Source organism: Scyliorhinus torazame, chromosome 1 (assembly GCF_047496885.1).
Source record: "Scyliorhinus torazame isolate Kashiwa2021f chromosome 1, sScyTor2.1, whole genome shotgun sequence".
NCBI classification, from domain to species: domain Eukaryota; kingdom Metazoa; phylum Chordata; class Chondrichthyes; order Carcharhiniformes; family Scyliorhinidae; genus Scyliorhinus; species Scyliorhinus torazame.
Window position 1 is genome coordinate 391,277,872 of NC_092707.1, and position 26,428 is coordinate 391,304,299.

A 26,428-nucleotide genomic window follows, 5' to 3' on the forward strand; every position below is an offset into this window, starting at 1 on the left:
AGAGACAGTGCAGCACCTGGGCTACATCCTCGTGGACAAGGCACTCTGTCGAGGAAGATGAGGGCACCTGCTCCCGGTGGCCATGGAGGTCACTTCAGGCCTAAACCTTTACGCCATCGGGTCATTCCAGGGCTCAAACGGGGACCTGTGTGGCATATCCCAATCTTCAGCCTACAGGTGCATCCAGGAGGTGATGAATGCTCTGTATGTCTGGGAATCAGACTGTATCACCTTGGACCTGTACCTGGCCCACCAAGATGCCGGGATGGTTTGTCCCCATCGCTGGCATGCCCTAAGTCCAGGAGAGTTTCCTGCAAGCACCTGGGCATCAGGGAGTGTCCTATATTAACAGGAAGGGGTTTCACTCCCTGAATTATCAGATCATGTGCGACGGCAACCTCTGAATCATGCACCTGTGTGCCTGTTACCCTGGGAGCTTGTATGACAGCTACATCCTGGGGCACTTGGAGATTCCCGGTGCCTTCAAGGGCTACCCCACGTTATCAGGCTGGCACACTGGGACAAGGTATACCCGCTGAGGTCACGGCTGATGACGCCGGTGCGAAGGCTTGAGACCATAGATCATAGAATCTCTCCAGTGCTGAAGGAGGCCATTTGGACCTTCGGATCTGTTCTGACCCTGCGAACGAGTACCCGCCTAGGCCCCCTCCCCATCCCCTTCACCCCACTTATCAGGGTGATAGGCCTGTTTTAGCACTGTTAGCGGGTCCCCATACAAGGCAGGAGAGGATGATGACTCGCTGTAAGGTTGCCCTTGGTGCTCCTCAGTTTATGCCAAAGTCTGACTCCTGTCTTTCTGCTGACAGCACGCCCACACCCATCCGCTGAACGGGGTCTGCATGGGGAGTTTTTGATCTTAGATCACTGTGCAGAGTGGGGTGGGGGAAGTGGAGGGCGTCAGGATGTGGGTGTGCGGGCAGGCCTGCAGTGATGAGTAACGTAACAGACACTTCTCATGTATGAGGTGTGACATGTTTTAATAGTCAACATTTTACTATGACAGATTTCCATTCCCTGTGGCTACAGATAGTGACCTCACCAGTGCCCACTCAGTGCTCCTCACTCTTCTTGGTCTTTCAAGGTCTCATGGAGGTGGAAGCAGCCAGCAGAAATCCCTGCCCTGTCCTCCTGGAGGACCTGGAGCCGGGGGTCCCCAGCCGACTTATTGGTGTCACTGGCATAGCTGTGCCACCCTGTTTGGTCCGCTGACCTTGAGATGCGCCGGTGTCAGGAGGGGGGGGGGGGGGGGATTCGGAAGAACTAGAGACCAGCGTAGTTTCCTTGGTTGCAGGCCCCGGGTTGGCATTCTGCGCTTCCTCCACCCTGAGGTGCCCGAAGGGCCCTGGTGGTCTCCATTGGACGGAGGTGCAGCTGAAGTGAGCTCCAGAGGCCTCTGAGTCATCTGTCGCTGCCAGTCCTGAAGGCTCCTTATTGTCTGCACCATGGCATCGACACCCTCAGCGATGCTCCTCAGTGACTGGGCCATGTTCTGCAGGGCCTCGGCAATGTCCATCTGTGTCTGGGACACATCCGTCAGCCACTGGGACATGATGTCAAGGCCCTTAAGCCATGGTCGTCACAGACTGAGCCATGCCTTGGACAGCACCACTCAGGATGGGGACGTCATGCTCCAGGGCTTCACTGCGGTCGCCACTCGAGCTGTGTTGGTATGTGGCACCAGCCTTTGGGACTCCTCCAATCGGTCTTGCAGTCGCTGGAATGTTGGAACCCCCCCCCCGAATCTCATGGCTGTGTTCTATCATCTGCAGCAGCTCTGGGAAAACCTTGTCCAGAGGCTCCGCATCTGGCTGGGACCCGGCTGTGTCCTGGGATCCAGCAAAGCTCTGACTGCTGTCTACCTGATGTGCATCAGCAACTGTGTGGTGCTCACCAGATTGCCCCACAGAAGCCTGTCCACTAATGTCGCCCACTGAGGTGTGTGTCTCTGAGCTGTTATAAGGTGCAGGTGATAGCTGTGACATGTCGCTTATGGTCTTCTCGGAGGTGTTCCCTTGGTTGGTGGGGTTGGGGGGGAGGGGGGGGGGATGACTCCGGGTGGCACGGCCCTAACAGATGGAGATCCTGCGAGAGAATGGACATGTAGTTAGAATGGACGTGTGGTTAGTGAGAGTGAAGGATCATTTTGTCTAACATGAACAACGCTCTTGAGGCAGGCCATCTGGGTGAAGAGGCAGTGAATCCTCACCTCTCTGGCACAGGCCACATCGCTGCCAGTGACTGCTCTCCTGGCAACCCCGCGATATCCAGGACCCAATCCTCATATAGGATGAGGACCCTGTCTCCGGGATTCCAGCCCCCGTTTTGGCCCTTTATTATTGGCTAGATTCTACTGTGGGGACAAAGAGAGGGCAATGTGAGCCGCATGCTTGATGGGTGGGGGGGGGGGTCTATAGCAGGTGGCATGTGTGGGCACCACACCTGGGCATGAAGGGATTGGGCTGGTGGGTGCCAGGGGATCCTGAGGAACAAGCACAAAGATTGGATGTGGGGAGGGTGCGAGGTGGCAGCCAGTGGATTTGAGAGGAGGGGGCTTGGGAATTTGAGGGATGGCAGGCAGAACAGATGCCAGCGAAGAGATGGTAACTTACCCGTTGAAGGTCGTTTGTCTTCTTCCGACATTGGACGACAGTCCTCCTTGTCATGCTGTCCACACTGACAGCTGCTTCCTCCCAGGCGACATTACTGACCACATTGTTGGTCCTCTGACCCTCCGAGGAACAGGGTGCCCCACCTCTCATCCAAGAAGCCTTATGAGTTCAGCATTCCCAAAGCAAGGAGTAGGTCTGTACACTCCATGGTTGAGAGTTGACTGGAAGTGAGTGGTGAGGGAGAGCTTTAAAAGCAGCTCCCCCTTGTTAGCAGCGAGCTGCTGAGGTGTGTGTTTTGTTATGCTCTTGATGTAGCTAAGCTTCTTCCTTGATGTGCACTCTGACAAAGGAAGGTTCAGACTTGGAGATAGCTTTAACACGTTTATTAAACTATTAACAATTCTCCTACTTGGATTCAACATTACTGTTAATCCTTCTATAGCTACTCAGACTGACGAACCAGTCTGCTACAATCCACGTCGTGGGTGTGATGTTCAATCAACCCTGTGTCTGTACTCACTGAGAGTCTCCACTGGAAAGAGGAAGATCATGTGTGCAGTGTCCTTTTATATGGGTTGGTGCAATGCCCTCCTCTGGTAGTGTCACCTCTGTGTGTATCGTGAATGCCCATTGGTCGTGTCCTATCTTACTGACCTATTGGTTGAATGTCTGTGTGTCATGTCTCTGGTGCTCCCTCTAGTGTCTCGCTAGTCTACGTGTATTTACATTAACCCCTTGTGTATTTACAGTGATGCATATCACCACAGTGTGAATCAGGTGATTCAGAAGGCAATGGAGCCAGTAATGTTGAGAATCTCGTGGGGGCTCATTTTAGGCACTAAGCCTGTTGAATATGGGCTGCGATCTCGCCAACTCAGCTGTTGTGAAACACCCCGCCAAACATGCCCAAAACTGGATTTTGACAATTTACTGTTGAATCGAGCCCTAGATCTCCAAAAGGAGAACAACTAGCTCATAATGTTCCTTAGGACAGGGAACCTGTCGTCCTTACCTGGTTGGGCTCATATGTCACATTAGTTCAATCAGCTGTATGAAACCACTCCTCCGCCTTCAGGTACCATGCCCTAAGAGCTGACCAGAGGATTGGTCCATTGATATGTTGTGTAAAATACTGCAGTGATTTGCTCTTGCTTTCTGCAGTATGGATGAGCAGGAAACTCTCCTCTTACTGGCTGCCAGCAGGCGTATTGGAAGGATTTACAAGAAAATGTTGATAATCAAGCTGTTTGACCACACCTCCCATTGCCATCAAATCCTGATATGGGACTTGAACCCGGAGCTTCTCGCTCTGAGGTAGGGACACTACCCACTGCACCACAAGACTTAATGAAGCCAATGCAAAGTATAAAACAATAAATAAAATGGATCACTCAACTGTGACTTCGGCATGGGGCGGCACGGTAGCACTGTGGTTGGCACCATAGCTTCACAGCGCCAGGGTCCCAGGTTCGATTCCCGGCTTGCGTCACTGTCTGTGCGGAGTCTGCACGTTCTCCCCGTGTCTGCGTGGGTTTCCTCCGGGTGTTCCAGTTTCCTCCCACAAGTCCTGAAAGACGTACTTGTTAGGTGAATTGGACATTCTGAATTCTCCCTCACTGTACCCGAACAGGCGCCGGAGTGTGGCGACTCGGGGATTTTCACAGTAACGTCATTGCAGTGTTAATGTAAGCCTACTTGTGACACTAATAAAGATTATTATAACATTTGGGGATTGTGCCCAACTTCCCATATTCTTCCATTGCTATCGTTTGGCATGTTTTGTCTTTCTGGTAGGACTGACCCAACAGAATTAGCCACAATGGTTTACAATGATATATATTACCTCAGTAATGTTAATGGAAGTTTCAAATAGCTCTAAATAGATGTAGTATTGAATTGGTGCATTTTACGAGTACAATGTTAGGTACTTTATGAGGATGGATAATTTGAATTATATGTGTTGCAACATGGATCATTCCGGTAATAGTAAGATGGAAGTTAGTAATTTTGCAAAACAAATACATGTGTGCTGCTGACATTTGGTTTTGGTGTCTACAGTCTGCAGCTCGTGTGTCTCTTGTGTGTGATCAAATAATATTGGCTGGATGCAACAGGTGTTCAATAGAAGAGAAAGTGGTATCATAAGACCCTAAGACATAGCAGCAGAATTAGGCATTCGGCCCATCGAGTCTGCTCCACCATTCAATCATGGCTGATATTTTTCTCATCCCCATTCTCCTGCCTTCTCTCCATAACGCCTGATCCCCTCATTAATCATATGGCAATTTTGATCTGAAAAATTTGACCTAGTTGGATCAAAGACCTTTGGATAACATTTCTTGCATGTGAATTCTAATTCTGTTTCCGAGCTGAGCTCGAGCCAACCTGGCTTATGAGAGGGATCTGTTAACGGAGGCCCATGATTCTTTTTTAAAATTAATTTAGGGGATGTGGGCATCGCTGGTTAGGCCAGCCTTTATTGCCCATCCCTGGCTGCCCTTCAGAAGGTGGTGGTGAGTGGCCTTCTTGAACCGCTGCAGTCCTTGAGGTGTAGGTACACCCGCTGTGCTGTTAGGGAGAGAGTTCCAGGATGTTGCCCTAGCAACACAGAAGTAGCGGTGATATATTTCCAAGTCAAGGTGAGTGACTTGGAGGGGAAGCTCCAGGTGGTGGGGTTTCCAGGTATCCGCTGCCCTTGTCCTAGATGGTAGTGGTCATGGGTTTGGAAGGCGTTGTCGAAGGAACCTTGGTGAGTTACTGTAGTGCATCTTGTAGATGGTACATATAGCTGTCACTGTTCGTCGGTGGTGGAGGGTTTGAATGTTTGTGGAATGGGGAGCAATCAAGCGGGGCTGCTTTGTCCTGGATGGCGTTGAACTTCTTTGAGTGTTGTTGGAGCTGCACTCATCCAGTCAAGTGGAGAGCATTCCATTACACTCCTAACTTGTTCCCATTTGATTACAGTTAACCCCTGTCCATCAGAACCGTATACACTTTGGGTGTGATTGAGCCTTGGTTGTTGCCAACCTATATCTGGACAACTCTGGCAGAAGCTCAGTTTAAAGACTCGTGGCATAAAACCTTATGTGCTACATGCTTCGGTTGCTCAGCTTGTGGTGTACACAGGTTAACATTTAGCTGTTGAAATGTTTGCTTTAATCAACTGTGCGGAGTGTGATACTAACTTTGTATAGGTGGTCAGGAATCTCTACAACAACAACTGCACCGTTAGCGTCCCAAGGTTTCTCACAGGAGCATTATCAAGCAGAATCTTGACACCAAGGCACATTTGGAGGTATTTGTACAGAGGGTCATGGAGGCATAGGTTTTAAAGGGCATCTTAAATCAGGAAAGGGAAACCGAGGTAAAAGGTTTAGGGAAGGAATTCCTGAGTTTAGGGCCATGGCAGCTGAAAGCTTTGCTGCCAATGAAGGAGCGATTTAAAATTGGGGAGGCTCCATAACCAGAATGAGAGGTGCACAGATACCCTGGAGAGTTGTAGGGTTGAGAGAGATGGGGATTGGGTGAGGCCAAGCAGCGATTTGAAAATAAGAAATGAAAATGTTAAAATGGTTAAGCATGGGGGGTTGATGGGTGAATGGGATTTTGAGTTAGGACACGGGTCACAAAGCTTTGGATGACATCCTGCACAATCCTGCTGATGCATTTGCCAACAATTTACTCTGTTGCAGGACAAGAAGGAAGAGCGTCCCTCGGTGGTGCTTGGGCTCACTTTGAAAGGCATGCATATTTATCAGGTACAAATAAGGATCTAACTCTGTAAAAATGTAATGTTCATTTAATGCTTGCTAAGTGACATTTAGGATTCCTACATTCTTAACTTTGTATTTCTGGTGAAACAGATTGTCAAACATATTCACTTTCTGTTTTGGTTCTGTTTATAGGAGTCTCAGAGTGTCCGACAGTTGCTGTATGACTTTCCATGGTCAAATATTGGCAAGCTTACTTTCCTGGTATGTGGAGGAATGCTGTCCTGACAGCGTTGGAATCTTGTACGGCTAGTTTTGAACAAATCGTTCATCAAATAGCAAAAATGCCATTTCGGAGGTTTCCCTTCATTGTCCAGATGACGTTTGTTTCTAACCCCAAATGTTGTTCAATGTTTAATTTTAAGGAAGCTCTGAACATGTTGGGCGCGATTTAAGGAAATGGGAACAAAGTTCCATAGCGAGCGCATTTAGCCACGCGGGTAGCAGTAGAAGGGTGTTTTCCTGAATGGAAGGTTGTGAGTAGCGTGTTCCACAGGGATCTGTGCTGGGACCTCTTTGTTTGTAGTACACATAAACGATTTGGAGGAAATGTAGCCGGTCTGATTAGTAAGTTCACGGGTGACACCAAGGTTGGTGGAGTGGCAGATAGTGTTGAGGATTGTCAGAGGTTACAGCAGGACATAGATTGGAGACTTGGGCAGAGAATGGCTAATGGAGTTTAATCCAGACAAATGTGAGGTAATGCATTTTGGTAGGTCTAACAGAGAGGGGAAATATACAGTAAATGGCAAAACTCTTAGGAATATAGAAAGTCAGAGAGATCTGGGCGTGCAGGTCCACAGATCTTTGAAAGTGGCAACACAAGTGGACAAGGTAGTCAAGAAAGCATACGGAATGCTTGCCTTCATTTGGATGCGGCATAGAGTATAAAAACTGGCAAGTCATGCTGGAGTTGTATAGAACCTTGGTACGGCCGCACTTGGAATATTGCGCACAATTCTGCTCGCCACACTACCAGAAGGATGAGCAGGCTTTGGAGAGGGTGCAGAGGAGGTTTACTAGAATGTTGCCTGGTCTGGAGGGTGTTAGCTATGTGGAGAAACTGAGTAGACTCAAACTGTTTTCATTAGAATGATGGAGGTTGAGACGTGACCTGATAGAGGTCTACAAGATTATGAGGGGCATAGATAGAGTGGATGGGCAGGCACTCTTTCCCAAGGTGGAGGAGTCAGTCACCAGGGGACGTAGGACTAAGGTCCGTAGGGCAAGGTTTAGAGGAGATGTGCAAGGCAGGTTTTTTTACACCGAGGGTGGTGAGTGCCTGGAACGCGTTGCCAGGGGAGGTTGTGGAAGCAGATACATTAACGGTGTTCAAAAGGCATCTCGACAAACACATGGATAGGATGGGTATAGAGGGATAGGGCAGTAGGAAGTGGTGAGGGTTTTGGCCAAGGGTTGTATCATGACCGGTACAAGCTTGGAGGGCCGAAGGCCTTGTTCCTGTGCTGTATTGTTCTTTGATTCCTGACGCTCGCAGCGCTATTAAACATCACTAGGGTTAGATAGGTGGCCTCAGCAGGGAACGCATGGCCGAGCCTGCACATAGGCCCGTTTTCTGCACTGAGCAGCTCCGCTCGTCAGTACCCCTCAATGTAGCGAGAGATTGGGATGCCATTTTTGAATGGCGCCCTGATCTCTGGGAACCCCCAACGTGACCCCCAACATCCCCCTCCCCCCCCAGTCCCTACTTACTATGAAGGGCCTCCGCGGCCCCTCTGCACCCCAATACCTGCGCAGGGCACCCCCAGCCCGATTGCCGGCGTATGACAAATGTCAGCATGGCACCTTGGCGGTGCCAACCTGGTACCCTGGCAATGCCAGCTGGCAGTACCATGGCACACCATCCTGATTAGGCACTATATCACCATTCAAAGAACAAAGAAAATTACAACACAGGAACAGGCCCTTCGGCCCTCCATGCCTGCACCGACCTGGCTGCCCGTCTGAACTAAAAACCCCTACCCTTCCGGGGACCATATCCCTCTATTCTCATCCTATTCATGTATTTGCCCCTTATCGTATCTGCTTCCACTACCTCCCCCAGCAGAGAGCTCCAGGCTCTCACCACCCACTGTGTAAAAACCTTGCCTTGTCCTTTAAACCTTGCTCTCGCACCTTAAACCCATGCCCCCTAGTAATTGACTCTTGCACCGTGGGGAAAAAGCTTCAGACTATCCTTCAACGTTGCTGGATCAAAACCATGGAATTCCCTTCCTAACTTCACATAAGATGGCTCAACACCGCATCTTGAGGGCAACTGGGGATGGGCAACAAACGCTGGCAATGCCAGCGACACCAACATGCCCAACAGTGGTTCACAGGAGAGTGTTGCAGGATCTTGCTTTCAATTATTAGGTTATTTCTGTCACCGAAGTTGAGTTTTATCGTTTGATTTTGAACCGTTGCTTCCTTTGCTGTTGCAGGGAAAGAAGTTTGAGATCCAACCAGACGGTTTGCCCTCTGCTCGGAAGCTGATCTATTACACAGGTTGTCCGTTCCGTTCCAGACATTTGCTGCAGCTCCTCAGTAGCAGCCATCGACTGTACATGAACATCCAGCCCGTGCTCAAACAGATTCGGAAAATTGAAGAAATGGAAGGTAAGGACGGAGAGAAAACAACTGAGTGTGGGGAAAGCCCCCAGTGCACGGTTTAAACTTGCAAAAAGTACTTAACTTAACAAGAAAGTTGATTGAAATTCAACCAGCCTGGGCAAGTGCTCCACGGTGCTGTAGTAACGTTTTCTAATAAACTTTCTCTACTTCTGTTTAAACCGGAGAAGGAAAGTTTTCTATCCAACATTCCTCCCTCATCCAACACCATCAATCTGGCCATTCATTTGTTTTCTATTTGTGAGAATAGGCTGTGCCAACACGGCAGCTATTGAAATGTAACTTGTCGTATTTTGCATCTTTTTAAGGATGTGATGAGATGCCATATATAAATGTACCTTTGTCCCCGTCTGCCTTACCTGCCTAATTCACATGTTGGAACGGAGAAATTCTCGGGGTTTTCAACTTCTTTCAAATGGGCAGTTTCTTCTTCCTCAATGGTCATCAGTATTTCCTCAGAAGGCTGTTGCATTATTAAACCAGCATCTGGAGAAATGCATGTGTCTGATTACAGCAGAGTTTTTCTTACCTGTGGGTGCTGCATGGCAGGTATTTGCAGTCAGCTGTTTCAAATGGAGGGTTCCTGCACTAGAACCAGTGGGGATCTCAGTTCATTTTGTACATTGGAGCTAAAGGGTTGTCGTAGCTCAGACTACTGGGTAGCTTGTTGCAGCATGGTCTGAGACAAATTGGGGACGGTGAGGAATTTTGTTATTGGATTGGGATGCTCTTTATTTAGGAAGACTCTTGAGAACATAATGAAATTGTGGACTCCTTTTCCAGGAACGTTAGCTTGAGGAGAAGAGGCGTTTCATAGAATCCCTACAGTGTAGAAGGGGGCCATTTGGCCCATTGAGTCTACACCAACACCCTGAAAGAGCACCCAAAACCAGGCCCACTCCCCCACCCCATCTCTGTAACCCCATCACCCCACTTAACCGTTGGACACTACGGGCAATTTAGCATGATCAGCCCACCTAACCTGCACATCTTTGGACTATGGGAAGAAACTGGAGCACCCGGCAGAAACCCACGTAGACACGGGGAGAACGTGCAGACTCCGCACAGTCACCCGTGGCCGGAATTGAACCCGGGTCCCTGGCGTTGTGAGGTAGCAGTGCCAGCCACTGTGCCGCTCCTTGGGGAAGGGAGAGAGGGGACTGTAGATTGTTTTCCAGACTGCAAGGTGGATATGAATAGGAATACTTCTAAGAATAAGAATAACTTTGTGAACTAATGAGCGTTGGTTTTTTTAAGTGTAAAGTGCAGACTGAATGTTGTTCATTGATGCAATTATTTGATTCCACTTCCTCACCCAGTTTTGGGATTTGGGAATTATGCTACTGCTTCCTGGTCCTTTTACATCCCTCATTGTGCTGCTGCTGCCACCTTGTGGTGTGTTAATGAAAGGCCATCCACCACAACATTGCTTGCTTCTATCAGCAAGAAATATGAAAGATTCAGTTTTCATTTTCTGATCATTAGTGTGAATCATTTTCAGCAATGCTTCCAAATTTTCTCCCTTCAGGAACTTAAGTTGAATCTGAAATGTACTGAATAATGTGAATAGGAATTCCCACTGTTGGCATCCCACATCACTTTAGTGAGCGGGATTCTCCAGTCAGCCAGGCGCGTTTTCCTTGGTGGCGTGCCCTCGCCGGCAGCAGGATTCTCCGTTCTTGCCACTTGTCAATTGAATTTCCCATTATGGCCACCCCACGCTGCTGTAAAACACCCGGACGTGGGTGCGCTACTGGCACAATGGAGAATCCTGCCGGTGGAGGACTGAGCAACAAAGAGGTGCTTCATTCAGTAATCCTACTTTAGAAACTTCATCTAGACCTGCCAGCTTCTAACATCTGTCAATTAGTTCTTAGCTTTCTCAATTATTTGGTAGAGTGAATAATTTAACTATTGTATATTATTTTTGGGCAAAGATGCATTTCATATTTTAGATTAAAACTTGCATTCCTTCACAATATACAATGCAGAGAAAAAGCGTTACAGAGAATCATACATCAGTGATGCCTTTGAGATGGATCTTGAGCGACTAGATGAGCATTCATATGGCAGTGGAAGCAGTCAAGGAAGCGTAAGGAACAAACAGCTGTCTCGTCATTCAACCGTTAGCCACGGGAGTTCACATACCTCTGGAATTGAGGCAGATTCGAGGCACAGAATGTCGGTGGAGATGGCAGTGGACGAGCCATTTTCCACGGAGCCAGTGCACAGTACGGTTAAATACTGTAGTTTAACGATAAGCCGCAGAAGTTCCCACACATCAGGAATAGAGAGTAGCAGCAAAGACCGGACCGATGATGATGGTAAGAATGTTGCCAAATTATAGTAAATCATTTTCAGTTCTTCCAGTCACTTGACATTATTCCAGCAGCTTGTACAACAGGTCCAGTAACAACTACCATCGTTTTGCATTTGTGTTCAGCTTCATTGGAGTGACATGTATTGAGATCACAGCTGACTTAGACAAAGAAATAACCCAATTGTCCTCTTTGGGTGAGGCTGCCTTTGATTTTCAAAAATACTTTGAAAGTAGATGCTTAATCTACTATGGAATGAATCTTAAGACCATCCTAAGGGTTTTTAGAAATTAGTGGAGATGGCCATGACTTCATTCAAGTGAAACCTATGAAGCCCAAACCACTCTCCCTGACAGCCAAGTCAAAGACATACAGAGGTGGAAGACTTTTTAGTAAATTAACTAAAGGCGCTGGTCGTCCAAATCATCCAAATGGTGGATGAAACAGTTATTTAGTTTTCCACAGCTGCTGGATCGTAAAGCCATACCAATTTCCCTTCAGTGAAAAATAAACTGACGAAAGCTGATTTACACAATATGCAAGGTTGTCGTACGATATTGGCAACTAACAAACGGGATTTTAAAAACCATTCAATTGACCATGTGTGCAACTGTAGTGAGATAGTTGTTGAAGTATGCAGTGCATTGTGAATAATATGCATGGAGTACAACATTAGATCAGTGCCCCATTGGATTGTTTTTACTTTCTAAATCCATCTCCAAAAACACTCGTCATGGTTCAGAATTTAAAGAGGTGACAAAATAAGGCTGTTTGCTGATTCAACCTAACTCTTCAATATCCAACTACCACTCTTTCCTTCTACAGAAGTGGAGGTCCCTGTCGATGATCCACTTGAGACATCTCAGGAAAATGATATAATCGAAGGTGAATCTGTTGACTATCCCATTTTAAAGCAGGACTATTGGCAAGGTGAGCAGAATGGTTATAGTATGCATGCTCAGTACTAACCAGCTCTAATTCAATAACTTTCACTTAGCAGGGATTAGGGCCTCGTCTGAGACACCAGTTAAATCGGTCAAAATTGCTAAAATGACAGTCGGGTTGAGGGTCAGTAGAAATAAAAACCATGGGTAAAAATTCAAAGGCTATGATCGTACTAGTTACACTGTGATCGCACCCACTGGTGATCAGTAGCATAGAGCCACTGGAGCATGTGTGGTTGGCTCCAAACAAAAGCCAATGGAATTTACAGTGAGTGCCTGATATTCAGTATTATTAGCACACAGTTCTGAAGCAGCCAGGTGGTTACAACCCCCATAATTTCATTGGTGTAAATTAAAACTACAACATCAACTTGTAGTATCTTTAATGCAGTAAATGATTCCAAGGGCTTCACAGGAGAAAATTAAACAATATTTACATCTAGCTAAAATGGAGTTGGTGACTAAAAGCTTGGTCAAAATGGTAAATGTTTAGAAGTCATAGAATTTCCAATGCAGAAGGAGGCCATTTGGCCCATCGAGTCTGCACCGGCCCTTGGAAAGAGCACCCTACTTAAGCCCTCGCCTCCACCCTATCTCTGTAACCCAGTAACCCAACTTAATCTTTTGGACACTAAGGGGCCAATCCACCTAACCTGCACACCTTTCGACTGTGGGAGGAAACCGGAGCCCCCGAAGGAAACTCACGCAGACACTGGGAGAATGTGCAGACTCCGCACAGGCAGTGACCCAAGCCGGGAATCGTACCTGGGTTCTTGATGCTGTGAGGCAGCAGTGCTAACCACTGTGCCACCATGCGTCTTAAAAGCGAGAGGGATTGGGAGATTTTGGGAGGGAATTCTAAGAGTTTAGGGCCTAGACGGTCGAACGGTTGCCAATGGTGAGGGAGAAGAAAACGGTGTGCACAAGAAGTTGGAATTGGGGTTTCTCAGTCTTGAGAAAATTAAGTTTGCCTTGAGAGGATCATCGTTAGGGTTCGTTCAGAGGTGGCAGCCGTTTATCGATTTCTTCGGAGAAAACTAAACTGTCAGCAGTTTCAATAAGGGGGGGGGTTAGGAGGGAGTTGGGCGGGAACAGTGGGAGATGGTGGGATGTGTTAAGCACTGAACTATGTTTGCTTGTGTATTTGTATATTTATTGTTGTAAAATCATAAATGCCTTATTAAATGTTTTTCTTAAAGTTGGAATTGGAGGAAAGCAGTGTTCTCGGACGATTGCAGGCCTGAAGAAAGTTACAGAGATAGGGAAGGGCGAGGTTACAGAGGGATATGATCGGTGTTCCAACACTCTGGGCTAGGGCAAGGTCCATTCCAGCCAACCTATCGAACCGAGTCCCACCCCATATCTCGGGTACCCCAAAGTCTGAATTCTCCTTTTCAAAAAAGCATCACCATATACTGTGTTGTAACTTTCTGAATTCTTCATTCTCTCTGCTGCTTGACTTAAAGACACATGTCCATTAAACATCCATGGGTAAAACTGATAACAACAAAAATAAAGAAAGGGGAAATAAGGTAATCATCAGGAAGGACCCTTCCAACAGGAAGATAATTTTAAAACTGGGATTTGTGCACCAAGAGCAATCACAGTTCAATGAGCACAGTTGGAAGGGACGTATTGTTAGATGGGATATACAGTGTGGGGTTGTTGAGTCTGGAGGGTACAAAGGCATGGATGAGAGTTTCATCAACAGATGGACTGCATTATGGGCAGAGACAGAAGAAGTGATGGAGATGGAAGTCGGCAGTTTTTATGATGGAAAAATGGGACTGTCACTGGGACTGTTCCATTTGCGATGCTCTGGCTCCCCGCTGACTGCACAATCGGGGTTCTCTCCCCCACGCCAATTTAGACACATTTACATCCACTTAGCGGGCTGGGCATCATATTCTCCGGTCCTCTGGACCGGGAGTCACATGGGCAAGGATTACTCTTGGTATTTCCTCCCAGGTGGCCCTGACTTGGTGGACTTCGCAGTGGACCAAGGAGATAACCCCTTTTAGGAGTTTGCCCACAGTCCATCCAAGGGCCACCCCTCCCTCCAATGCCAGACCTGCCCACTCCCACCCAACCCCCCGCAGAGACCACCTAAATAAAGAGACACCCCAGAGGTTCCGTAAATAGGGGGGTCCCCGAGAGGCCCCCTAAATATAGGGGGCTGGATTCTCCGCTCCGCCGCGCCACATTTCTGTTTCAGCACGCCGGCGAGATGCTCCATTATGCCAGCTGGTCAATGGGGTTTCCCATTGTGGGACAGCACCATGCTGTCGGGAAACCCCCGGGCTGCTGGCAAAACGGAGCATCCCGCCAGCGGAGAATCCAGCCCAGGGACCCCCCCCCACCCACAGCGACCCCCTATAGAGAGAGCCCCCCCCCCCCCCACCGCCCCTGTCAGGAAGCCCCCTAGAAAATAGAGACCTGTCAGGAAGACCCCTCCCAGAAAAGGGACCCCTGTCTGGAAGCGAGAGAACTGTCCAGCCAGAGGCAGTGAAAAAAGACCTGTGTTTAAACTCCTCAGATCCTGAGCTACAAGCCATTCATTCATTTCCCTTTCGTGGACTGTGATTGACAGCTTCCATACACAGACCTGTGATCCTTGCTTCATTCATCTTTTCCATGGTTCAGGAACTCTGAAGTGCTGTGACCACAATGTTTACAAACATCAACCACTTCAAACAGAGTTAAGTGCTGTCAATTTCCAACTGAGCACTCCAAAATCACTCGAGCATGAAGTGGGTGGTGGTGGGGGCGGGGGGGGGGGGGGGGATTGGAGTGCATTTAACTCTCTTTCAAGTCTCCCAAACATAGGGGTGAATTATCCACAGGCAAGTCTCTCCCTTCCACTAGAGACGTACCTCCCGCTCGGTCTCTCGGTGGCGTGGGGTGGCCACAATGGGTAATCCCATTGGCTGGCAGCAGGAATGCAGAATCCTGCTGCTGGTGACAGTGCATCACCACGCCAAGGAGACGGAGAATTCACCCCAGTCTACCAACGGAGAATCTCGCTCGTAGTCTCCCAAATGGAGAATCCCGGCGATTAATGTTGCAAACAATCTGGTTCAGCCTGGGACATGGAGAGAGATGGATTCATGTGGCAAATGGCTTCAAAGAAAATGGCAAAACAGCAGTGACTAATTTTATCAACAAAGTACAGAAAACCTTTTTCGATCAATAGTTTTTATTTAAAGTTGTAAAATTGAGTATAAGTATTATGAGTAGATTATGTACTGGTCAGTAGTTTTATATCATTTTTCTACATATTTCTTTTTAAAAATATATATATATTCAAATTTTTCAACAGATTTTCAACAACCCCCCCCCACCACCAAAAAGAAAGAAACAAGAACACAACAATCAAAAATTATGTATTGGATTTCCCCCATATACAATAACCCCCCATATGACATTTAAAAGCACCAATAGGGAACCCCCCCCCCCCCCCCCGCGCCCCTGGGCTGCTGCTGCTGCTGACCTCCTCCTAACGCTCCACGAGATAGTCTAGGAACGGTTGCCACCGCCTGAGGAACCCTTGCACAGACCCTCGCAAGGCAAACTTTATCCTCTCCAGCTTGATGAACCCTGCCATGTCATTGATCCAAGCTTCCACGCAAGGGGGCTTTGCATCTTTCCATCGTAGCAAAATCCTCCGCCGGGCTACCAGGGACGCAAAGGCCAGAATACTGGCCTCCTTCGCCTCCTGCACTCCCGGCTCGTCCGATACCTCAAATAATGCTAATCCCCAGCTCGGCTTGACCCAGGCTTTCACCACCTTGTACATAGTCCTCGCAAAACCCCTCCAAAACACATCCAGCGCCGGGCACAACCAGAACATATGGACGTGATTTGCCGGGCTTCCCGAGCACCTCACACATCTGTCCTCCACCCCAAAGAACCTACTTGACCTCGCCCCTGTCATATGCGCTCTGTGAGTAACTTTGAACTGTATTCAGGCTGAGCCTTGGTGCAAGGGGAGGAAGAATGAACCCTACTCAGGGCATCAGCCCACTGACACTCATCTATCTCCTCCCCCAGCTCTTCCTCCCACTTGCCCTTTACCTCCTCCACCAAGGCCTCCTCCTCTTCCTTCAGCTCCTGGTAAATCGCCGAAACTTTGCCTTCTCCAACCCATACACCCGAAATCACCCTGTCCTGAATCCCCTCTGCCGGGAGCAGCGGGAATTCCCTCACCTGCCGCCTCACAAAACGCCCTCACTTGCATGTACCTGAAACTGTTTCCCAGGGGTAGCCCAAACTTCTCCTCCAGCGCCCCTAGGCTCGCAAACGTCCCATCGATGAACAGGTCCCCCATTCTTCTAATCCTTGCCCGATGCCAGCTCCGAAACCCCCCATCCATCCTTCCCGGGACGAACCGATGATTCTCCCAAATCGGGGACCAAACCGAGGCTCCCACCTCGCCCCTGTGTCGCCTCCACTGCCCCCAGATCTTCAGCATCGCCGCCACCACCGGACTCGTGGTGTACCTTGTCGGCAAGAGCGGCAGCGGTGCCGTCGCCAGCGCCCTCAGACTCGTGCCCACACAGGACGCCATCTCTAGCCTCTTCCACGCCGCCCCCTCTCCCTCCATTACCCACTTACGGATCATCGCCACATTGGCTGCCCAATAATAGCCGCACTAATTCGGCAGCGCCAGCCCCCCCCCCCCCCCCCTCCCCCGGTCCCTGCTACGCTCCAGAAACACACACTTCACCCTCGGGGTCTTATTCGCTCACACAAAACCCATGATGCTCCTACTTACCTGTTTGAAAAAGGCCTTGGGGATCATAATGGGAAGGCACTGGAACACAAAGAGAAACCTCGGGAGGACCGTCATTTTGACCGACTGCACCCTACCCGCTAGTGAGAGTGGCAGCATATCCCATCTTTTAAAATCCTCCTCCATCTGCGCCACCAACCGCGTCAAATTGAGCTTATGCAGGGCCCCCCAACTCCTAGCTACTTGGATCCCCAGGCACCGAAAGCTCCTTTCCGCCCTCTTCAGCGGTAGCTCGTCTATCCCCCTTCCCTGGTCCCCTGAATGCACCACAAAGAGCTCACTCTTCCCTACGTTGAGTATATACCCCGAAAAGTCCCCAATCTCCCTTAGGATCCGCATGACCTCCGCCATCCCCTCCACTGGATCTGCCACATACAGCAACAGGTCGTCAGCATACAATGACACCCGGTGTCTCCCCCCCCGACCAGTCCCCTCCATTTCCTGGACTCCCTCAGTGCCATGGCCAGAGGCTCAATTGCCAGTGCAAACAACAAGGGGGATAGGGGGCACCCCTGCCTCGTCCCCCGGTACAGCCGAAAGTACTCCGACCTCCGCCGATTCGTAGCCACACTCGCCACCGGGGCTCTATATAGCAGCCTGACCCAGCTGATGAACCCCTCCCCAAACCTCCGCAACACTTCCCAAAGATACTCCCACTCCACCCAGTCAAAGGCCTTCTCCGCTTCCATAGCTGCCACTACCTCCGCTTTCCCCTCCACTGGGGGCATCATAATCACATTGAGGAGCCGCCGCACATTTGTATTTAATTGCCTACCCTTCACAAATCCCGTCTGGTCCTCATGAATCACCCCCGGGACACAGTCCTCAATTCCCATAGCCAGCACCTTTGCCAGCAACTTAGCATCAACATTGAGGAGCGAGATCGGTCTATACGACCCACATTGCAGTGGATCCTTGTCCCACTTCAGGATCAAAGAAATCAGCGCCCTAGACATTGTCGGGGACAAGGTCCCCCCCTCCCTTGCCTCATTGAAAGTCCTCGCTAGCAGCAGGTCCACGTATTTCCTGTAGAATTCACCCGGGAACCCATGCGGCTCCGGGGCCTTCCCCGCCTGCATGCTCCCCAATCCTTTAACCAGCTCCTCCAGCCCAATTGGCGCTCCCAAACCAGCTACCTCCTCCTCCTCCACCCTCGGGAACCTCAGCTGATCGAAGAATCGTCACATCCCCTCCTCCCCCGCTGGGGGCTCAGACCTGTACATATCCCCATAGAAGTCCCTAAATACCTCATTTACTCTCACCGCACCCTGCACCGTATTCCGCCCCTCTATCCTTAACTCCACCAATCTCCCTCGCTGCCTCCCTCTTACGAAGCTGATGTGCCAGCATCCGGCTCGCCTTCTCCCCATACTCATACGTCGCCTCCTGCACTTTCCTCCACTGTGCCTCTGCTTTCCCGTGGTCAACAGGTCGAACTCCATCTGGAGGTTCCGTCTCTCCCTGAGTAGCCCCTCCTCGGGGGGGCCTCTGCATACCTCCTGTCCACCTGTAAAATCTCCCCTGCCAACCTCTCCCTCTCCCTCCCCTCTCTCTTTTCCCTGTGGGCCCTAATGGAGATTAGCTCTCCCCTGACCACCGCCTTCAGCACCTCCCAGACTACCCCCACCTGCACCTCCCTGTTGTCGTTGGCCTCCAAATATCTTTCAATGCACCTCCGCACCCGCCCGAACACCACCTCATCCGCCAATAGTCCCACATCAAGGCCACAGCGGGCGCTGGTCCCTCTCCTCCCCCAACTCCAGCTCCATCCAATGCGGGGCGTGGTCCGAGATGGCTATGGCCGAATATTCCATTCCCTCCACTTTCAGGATTAGCGCCCTACTCAAAATGAAAGAAAATCCGGAATCCGACCCAGCATGCGTTTCATAAATCCGGCATCATCCCAATTCGGGGCATATACGTTCACCAGTACCACCCGCACCCCCTGCAACCTACCACTCACCATCACATATCGACCACCATTATCCACTACAATATTCATTGCCTCAAACGACACCCGCTTCACCACCAGTATTGCAACCCATCTGTTCTGCGCATCCAGCCCTGAATGAAAGACCTGCCCTACCCATCCCTTTCTCAGCCTAACCTGATCTGCCACCTTCAGATGTGTCTCCTGGAGCATAACCACGTCTGCCTTCAGTCCCTTTAAGTGCGCAAACACCCGGGCCCTCTTGACCGGCCCATTCAGGCCCCTCCCATTCCAAGTTATCAGCCGGATTGGGGGGCTACTCGTCCCTCTTCTTTTCCCCCCCCCCTTGTCGACTAGCCACCTCCTTTTCTAGGCCAGCCACGTACCCGCGCCTCCCGCACCCTCCAGCCCCCCATGCGGCGGACCCCCGCCCCGACTACCTCTCCTACTTCCAGCTCCCCTTTGGCCAATGCAGCAGCAACCCTGTTTCCTCCCCCCCCCCCCCCCCCCCCCCCCCGCTAGATCCACATCTAGCCATTTTGCTCCCCCCATGACACTCCCGTAAGTCAGCTGACTCCTGCTGACCCCGGCCTCTCCCGCCATTCCATCGACCCCCCAGTGTGAGAATCCCCCCACCCCTTGGCATTCAGTGCGCGCTCCTCTCCAGCACCGCCCTCACGCCCCCCCCCCCCCCCCCCCCGGGCCCCACCCCCATCCTTCCCTACCGCGGGAAAAAGCCCGCGCTTTCCTGAGCCCGCCCCGCCCCCTCTGGCGCAGCTCCTTTTTGCGGCCTTACCCCAACTCCCCATCCCCGCGCCTCCACTCCCACTCTTCCTCCATGGGGCCCTGCCCCTCCAACACCGCGCCCACACTCGCCCGCAGCCCCCACACCAAATCCATTCACCCATCCCCACCCAGCACTCAAACCAAGAGAACATTCCCCAAACGCAATAAACACAGTAAACATCCACCCCACGACCAACCCTCAATTTGAGTCCAACTTTTCAGTTTGTATAAAGTTCGATGCCTCATCGGGCGTTTCAAAATAGTGGTGCCAATCTTGGAACGTGACCCACAATCGCGCTGGCTGCAGCATCCCGAACTTCACCCCTTCCGATGGAGCACCGCCTTAGCCCGGTTAAAACCAGCCCTCTTCTTAGCCACCTCCGCACTCCAGTCCTGGTAAATTCGGATCTCTGTGTTCTCCCACCTGCTGCTCCGCTCTTTTTTTGGCCCATCTCAGGGGACACTCTCTGTCCATAAAGCGGTGGAACCTCACCACTACAGCCCTTGGCGGCTCGTTGGCTTTGGGTCTCCTTGCCAGGACCCGATGAGCCCCATCCAGCTCCAGGGGCCTCGGGAAAGCTCCCACGCTTATCAGCGAATTGAGCATCGTGCTCATATATGCCCCAGCATCGGGCCCCTCCACTCCTTCAGGGAGACCCAGAATCCAATTCTTCCTCCTCGACCTATTCTCCAGGTCCTCGAATTGTTCCGCCCACCTCTTGTGCAGCGCCTCGTGCGCCTCCACCTTCACCGCCAGGCCCAAGATCTCATCCTCGTTCTCCGAGGCTTTTTGCCGCACCTCCCGGATCGCCGCCCCTTGGGCCTTATGGATCTCCACAAGCTTCTCAATCGCCGCCTTCATTGGCGCCAGCATTTCTGTCTTCAGCTCCTCAAGGCAGCGTTTAAGAAACTCCTGCTGCTCCTGCGATCACTGCGCCCATGCTGCTTGGTCTCCACCCGCCGCCATCTGGAGTTAGAAGTCTCATGATGACCATGAAATCATCATCGATTGTTGTAAAAATAAAAAACATCTGGTTCATTAATGTCCTTTAGGGAAGGAAATCTGCCATCCTTATCTGGTCTGGCCTACATGTGACTCGACTTACAGCAAGTGGTTAACTCTTAAATGCCCTCCGGGATGGGCAACAAATGCTGACCCAGCCAGCGACGCCCATATCCCATGAACGAATAAAGAAAAGCAAAATCCTACTTTCTAAATTTATCCTCATCCAAAGTTGTGCTGCCTGTGCTCTAACCCAGGCCAAGTCCTGTTCACCCATCACCGCTGTGCTCACTAACTACACTGGCTCCCAGTTAAATGTATCAATTCTAATGTTCTCATTCTTATTTTCAAATCTATTAAAGGCCATGCCCTTGTCTTTTCTGCAATCCTTGAGGCCCTACAAACCTCCTAGATATGTGTTCCTCCAATCCTGTCCTCTTAAGAATCTCTGTTTTTAGTCACTGCACCATTGGTGACTGTCCCTTCAATCAATGTTCTAAGTTCTGAAATTCCCTCCCCAAACCTCTCTGCATCTCTGTGTCTCTTTTCCATCTTCAAGGCTCTCCTTAATATGTACCTCTTCAACTTGGTTATTTGCGCTAATGTACAATTCTGTTTGATTACACTCCAATGAAGCACTTTGCGGTGTCTTATATGTTAAAAGTGCTGCATCAAGTTGTTGTTGTTGGTACATATTGGTCTCCGTAGTTAAAGCCTTAGCCAAAGCCACTGATTTGTGGATTCGCAGAATATGATCCTCAAAAGACTCTCCAAAAAATACTGCTATCCCATCTTACAATATAAATAGACTTATTCAGTCAACATGGACCAAAGGATTTAATTATAGACAAGTGTAACCCTAGACCTTGAAATCCTCAAAATCTCACCTGCTTGCAGTAATGATTTAATTTGCTGGTAAATTAACCTAAAGAAAGCCCATATTAAAAATAGCATCATAAATTAAATCATATATTTTTATGCTTTTTTTACTTTATAGATATTACCAATGATACCACTGTGAGTTTGAGTGATCCCTCAGTAAATCTTCGAGGACAAAGTGTACACTCGCTTTCTCAGGTATGAAATCTTGCCGTTGCCATCTTGTGAAGAAATGCGAGCCCAGTTCTTTGTGTTCACATGTTAAACTAGTAATTGCCTAAGTGCTACCTTAAAAGGCGCTGAGTCATCAACTATTTGACCAGCAGAAGATGCAAAATATAAAAATGTACCCGTCTTTGCAATGTAGATCAGTTAGACCAATAAGTTCGGTCTCCCTTAATTTTACTTGATGAAACAACCACTGTACTATGTTTTAATTTGCCCTTAAGTCATTTGTAATATCAATCTAAAAGCAGCTTAGGTAATGAAATGAGTGTTATGAATACACACCGATAGTAGAAAGGAAAGTTAAAAGCTTCGAATCCATAGAATCCCCACAATGCAGAAGGAGGCCATTTGGCCCATCGGGACTGCACCGGCCCTCCGAAAGAGCACCCTACTTAGGCCGACTCCACTGACCTATCCCCATAACCCCACCTCACCTGCACATTTGTGACACTAAGGGACAGTTTAGCATGGCCAATCCACCTAACCTGCACATCTTTGGACTGTGGGAGAAAACCGGAGCTGTTCTGGAGTTGTGAGGCTGCAGTACTAACCACTGTGCCACCTGCCGCCCTTCTATGGAAAGTATAATTTTACAAACATCTTTCAGAACTTCGAAAAGCTGAATGAACAAACATGTCATCATTTTTACAGGCTACACGATCTAAGCCGCGAAACTCAACTGATCGCCATAGTCAGAGTTTGGATGATGTGCGTCTGTACCAGCAGCAACCACCTTTAGGCTACACTTTATCTTCAGACAATTCCCAGAGCTACACTTTTGGCTGCATCTATGAAGACAAAGATAGCCAATTTTGCTACACTTATTCTACTGCAGATTGCAAGACTAAGTCCACATTTTATGGCAAACGTTCAATGAACTGTCTATCCCTGGACCTTCTTGGAGAAGAACAACAGGTGGAATTTGTGGTATAATTAATGGCTGTATCATCATCGTTAATTTGCTAACTAGACAAGACCTGGACATCTATTTTTGAGGGTTAAATTATGATTTAAGAAGTTGCATTATGAAACATAATGTGAAGATGTCCTGTAACAGGAGTCCACAGTGTGTAAGATCCAAAAACATGAGCCTATCAGTAATTTCTGCAGACAACTTAATGGATTATTGTATACCTCACCAATATTTGGAGCTCAAACTGAAGATTCATTGTTAGAAGCTAACAGCGGCTGTCTGAGTAACTTTGGGACTTACTGTGTTAATTTTGCAATGGTTTTATTTTATACATAGAAAACAAATGGAAAATGCTTAAGCATTCCTATTTCAGTACTAAGATTCTGTCCACGCTGGTCTTCCCTGCAAAACAATTCCATATTTGTCCAAATGAGAAAAGTACAGATAGTTCATCTTACCTGTGAGGCATTCAATATGAGTTGTGTAGCAATGAACACTGAACATGAGAATTAGGAGCAGGAGTAGGTTACTCCGTCCCTTGGGCCTGCTCTGCCATTCGATAAGATCATGGCTGATCTGATTGTGGCCTCAACCCCACTTTCCTGTCACTCCCCTCTCAACCCTTGACTCTTTTGTTGATCATAAATCTACCGGAAGTGAATTACGAGAGTTAATTGCTTTCGTTGTTGTCTTCACCCAGTGTTCCTTCGGTTCTCCCGCAACAGAATTGGTGGGAGATGCACCTGTATTTAAGGAGCCGTGCTTCTGCTAAACCCGGAAGTTCATTTTTAACACCCATAGCAGCAAGGAACAGCAATATGATGATCTATCTGGAGCACACACTTCAGAATTACTTTTTGGGCACCGCTTTTATTGGAGGAAGGTGCTTAAACTGAACAAAATTCAAGCAAATACTAATGAATGATTATTTTGATAATTTAAAGAAAGTGGCAACAAAGTGACCAATAGTCCAATAAACCAATTAACAATGTGCTCCCAACCATTACTTTGCCATTACTGGAAGATGCTAAATAACTGGAAGATGCTAAATAACTGGAAGATGCTAAATAACTGTATGATGCTTCCTATAACTAAGAAAGAAAAATTGGAGATCAGTCCAGTCACCATTGTACACTGTAGAGTAAAATTAAGAGAGGCTGAGAAACCAGATTTAATTTGTCCTCTTCAAAACTGGTTTCAGACCAGGTTGTGCTACGTTGCCAAGATCACCATTTTAAATACGAATGGTCAGAGTAGACACCAGCTCCACATTCGTACCCATCCTTGGCCTAACCAATTTTGTATTGGCACCGTGACAGAATGACAGGTAGCTTGCATTAAATTGGACCAGGTGGTTTTGGGATGTGCTGGAAGTATTCACTTAAAAACAGAATTATTAATTGCTCCTCTGTAATACTGTCTGTGTAAATGGAGACCAAAAATGCACTGAACGTGATAACAAAGGAATAACATTGCGCTGCTTCTGAAATGTATCTTTGACATGTGCCTTATACTGTTTTGGGAGTAAGAGAATGTGCAACTCTCTCTCAGTATTTATCCATTGAGAAATAAGAACGGAATGGAAAATTAGTAGCAGGGGGGGGGGGGGGGGGGGGGGGATGAAATTCCATTTCATGAGATGAAGTAGTAAGATCAGACAATAGAGACGAAGAGAGACAGATGGGGGATTTTCTGCGTCACCCACCGCTCCTGTGCCGTGTTTCTCAGCGGCAGGAGGTGACCTGCCATTGGCCAGCAGTAGGATCTTCTGATCCCGCTGCTGTCCATGGGATTTGCCCATTCAATCTACCCCCTGCGTCAGGAAACCCCATATGCAGTGACAGGAAGATGCCATGGGCAAGAACGGTCTGAAAATGCCCCCGGAATCGATTCCTTTTTCTTTCTCCTCCTCATCCAATTTACAAATATTTCTGGTTGTTGCACTTTTTCATATGATCACCAGGATGATTACAATTACAGCAAAAATGGTGCCCTTTGCACCAAGCTCTTCTAAGGGAACATACTCCAAGTCGATTTCTCTTTTTCCCCCACACCCTTTGTACTTTTTCATTTTAGTATTTATCCAGTTGCCATTCAAATGCCGGCATAAGCTTTGTCAACAAGTCACTTTCCGTAAAACATTCCATGTTCTACTGACCCTCTAGTGGAAAATATCTGCCTTCCATTCTTCTAGTGATCTTGTATTAATTCCCTCTTGTTGTCTATACCCCAGTTAACAAATATTTAATTATTTACCCTGTCAAAACTTTCCTAATTTTGAAAAATCTCTCTTTGGCCTCCCTCATTAATCTTTGGGCTTCCAGTGGAAAAAGTTCCAATTTTTGAGCCAAGCAGACTCATTCAATATCAAAGACAGATTATGTGGTCATTCATTCATGTCCTGTTTATAGGACATCATTATGTGCAAATTTACTACATGTTTTACCTATGTAAACAGCAGCTGAACTTAAAAACTTATCCCATCAGTTGGGATGTCCTAAAAATGCTGCATTATTATGTAAGTGCGAGGCATCACTTAACCAGATGCTTTACAATTTCAACATCACTTCCTCAACTTACATTCAATGCATCCGTGACATAAAACTCAAACATATTTGACTTTTTATGGTCCTTCTCTGTGCTTCCACCTTTAAACCACGGGATATCTTGGAAAGAATATAATAACCATTAAGGTATATCTGTTTCTTTTTCCAAAATGTATGGTTAACATTCTGTGCACTGAACTACATATGTCGTCTAGTCACTAACGTCACTAACCAATCAGCATTACTCCTCTGTTGCCATTGCCTAAGTTGGTATTATCAACTAGCTTTAGCTTCTAGTGACTGTCTGGCGCAGACCCCTATTCACATATTGAAAACACCCATTTACCCTTATTTCCTACTTCCAGTTTTGGGGCTATCTCCATTAATCACAGAATCTCTACAGTGCAGATGGAGGCCATTTCGCCCATCAGGTCTGCACCAACCCTTGTAAAGAGTACCCTACTTAGACCCACGTCCTGACCCTATCCCTGTAACCCAATAACCCCACCTAACCTTTTGGACCCTAAGGGACAATTTATCATGGCAAATCCACCTAACCTGCACATCTTTTGGTTTGTGGGAGGAAACCAGAGCACCCAGAGGAATCCCACTCAGATACGGGGAGGAAGTGCAAACTCCACACAGTCACCCGTGGCCAGAATTGAACCCGGATCCCTGGTGCTGTGAGGCAGCAGTGCTGCTCTGTGTGCCACCGTGCCGCCCCAATGTGAGCACATTTCATTCCCATGTGCCATAGTCTTCCTCGCAAGTCTTCTGTAGTGCCTTGTCAAGTATCTTTGCAAATTCAATTTTTCTAGCACCTCAAACCATTTTAACTGTTTTTATATCTTTTTTTCAAACTTCAGTTAGTCAAGCAAGAGGCAACCCCTGACAAATTAATTCAACTGAACCCTGCTCTATTACCTTTTCAGGGTCAGCGATTGCCTACTTCATCTATTGCTTTCACTTCCAGTATTAATAATGTGGTGGTGGTGTGCTGATCCTTGTCTAGGCTCAGCCAACTGCATTGGTATATAATGTGATCTGCAGGTCTGAGC

At 48.3% G+C, this 26,428-nt stretch overlaps 1 protein-coding gene across 3 annotated transcripts in view; it reads left to right on the top strand.

The window, feature by feature from the left end:
* The window catches only part of LOC140427589 (FERM domain-containing protein 6-like), a 105,533-nt gene extending 81,106 nt beyond the window's left edge, over positions 1–24,427 (top strand). For all 3 annotated transcript variants that reach the window (XM_072513015.1, XM_072513021.1, XM_072513016.1), the window contains 7 exons: positions 6,323–6,388; positions 6,536–6,604; positions 8,845–9,019; positions 11,023–11,355; positions 12,175–12,279; positions 21,802–21,881; positions 22,563–24,427. In XM_072513015.1, the coding sequence (XP_072369116.1) occupies positions 6,323–6,388; positions 6,536–6,604; positions 8,845–9,019; positions 11,023–11,355; positions 12,175–12,279; positions 21,802–21,881; positions 22,563–22,844 (1,110 nt within the window). In that variant the 3' untranslated portion in view covers positions 22,845–24,427. The remainder of the gene's footprint in view (positions 1–6,322; positions 6,389–6,535; positions 6,605–8,844; positions 9,020–11,022; positions 11,356–12,174; positions 12,280–21,801; positions 21,882–22,562) is intronic.
* The last annotated feature ends 2,001 nt before the right edge of the window (positions 24,428–26,428 follow it).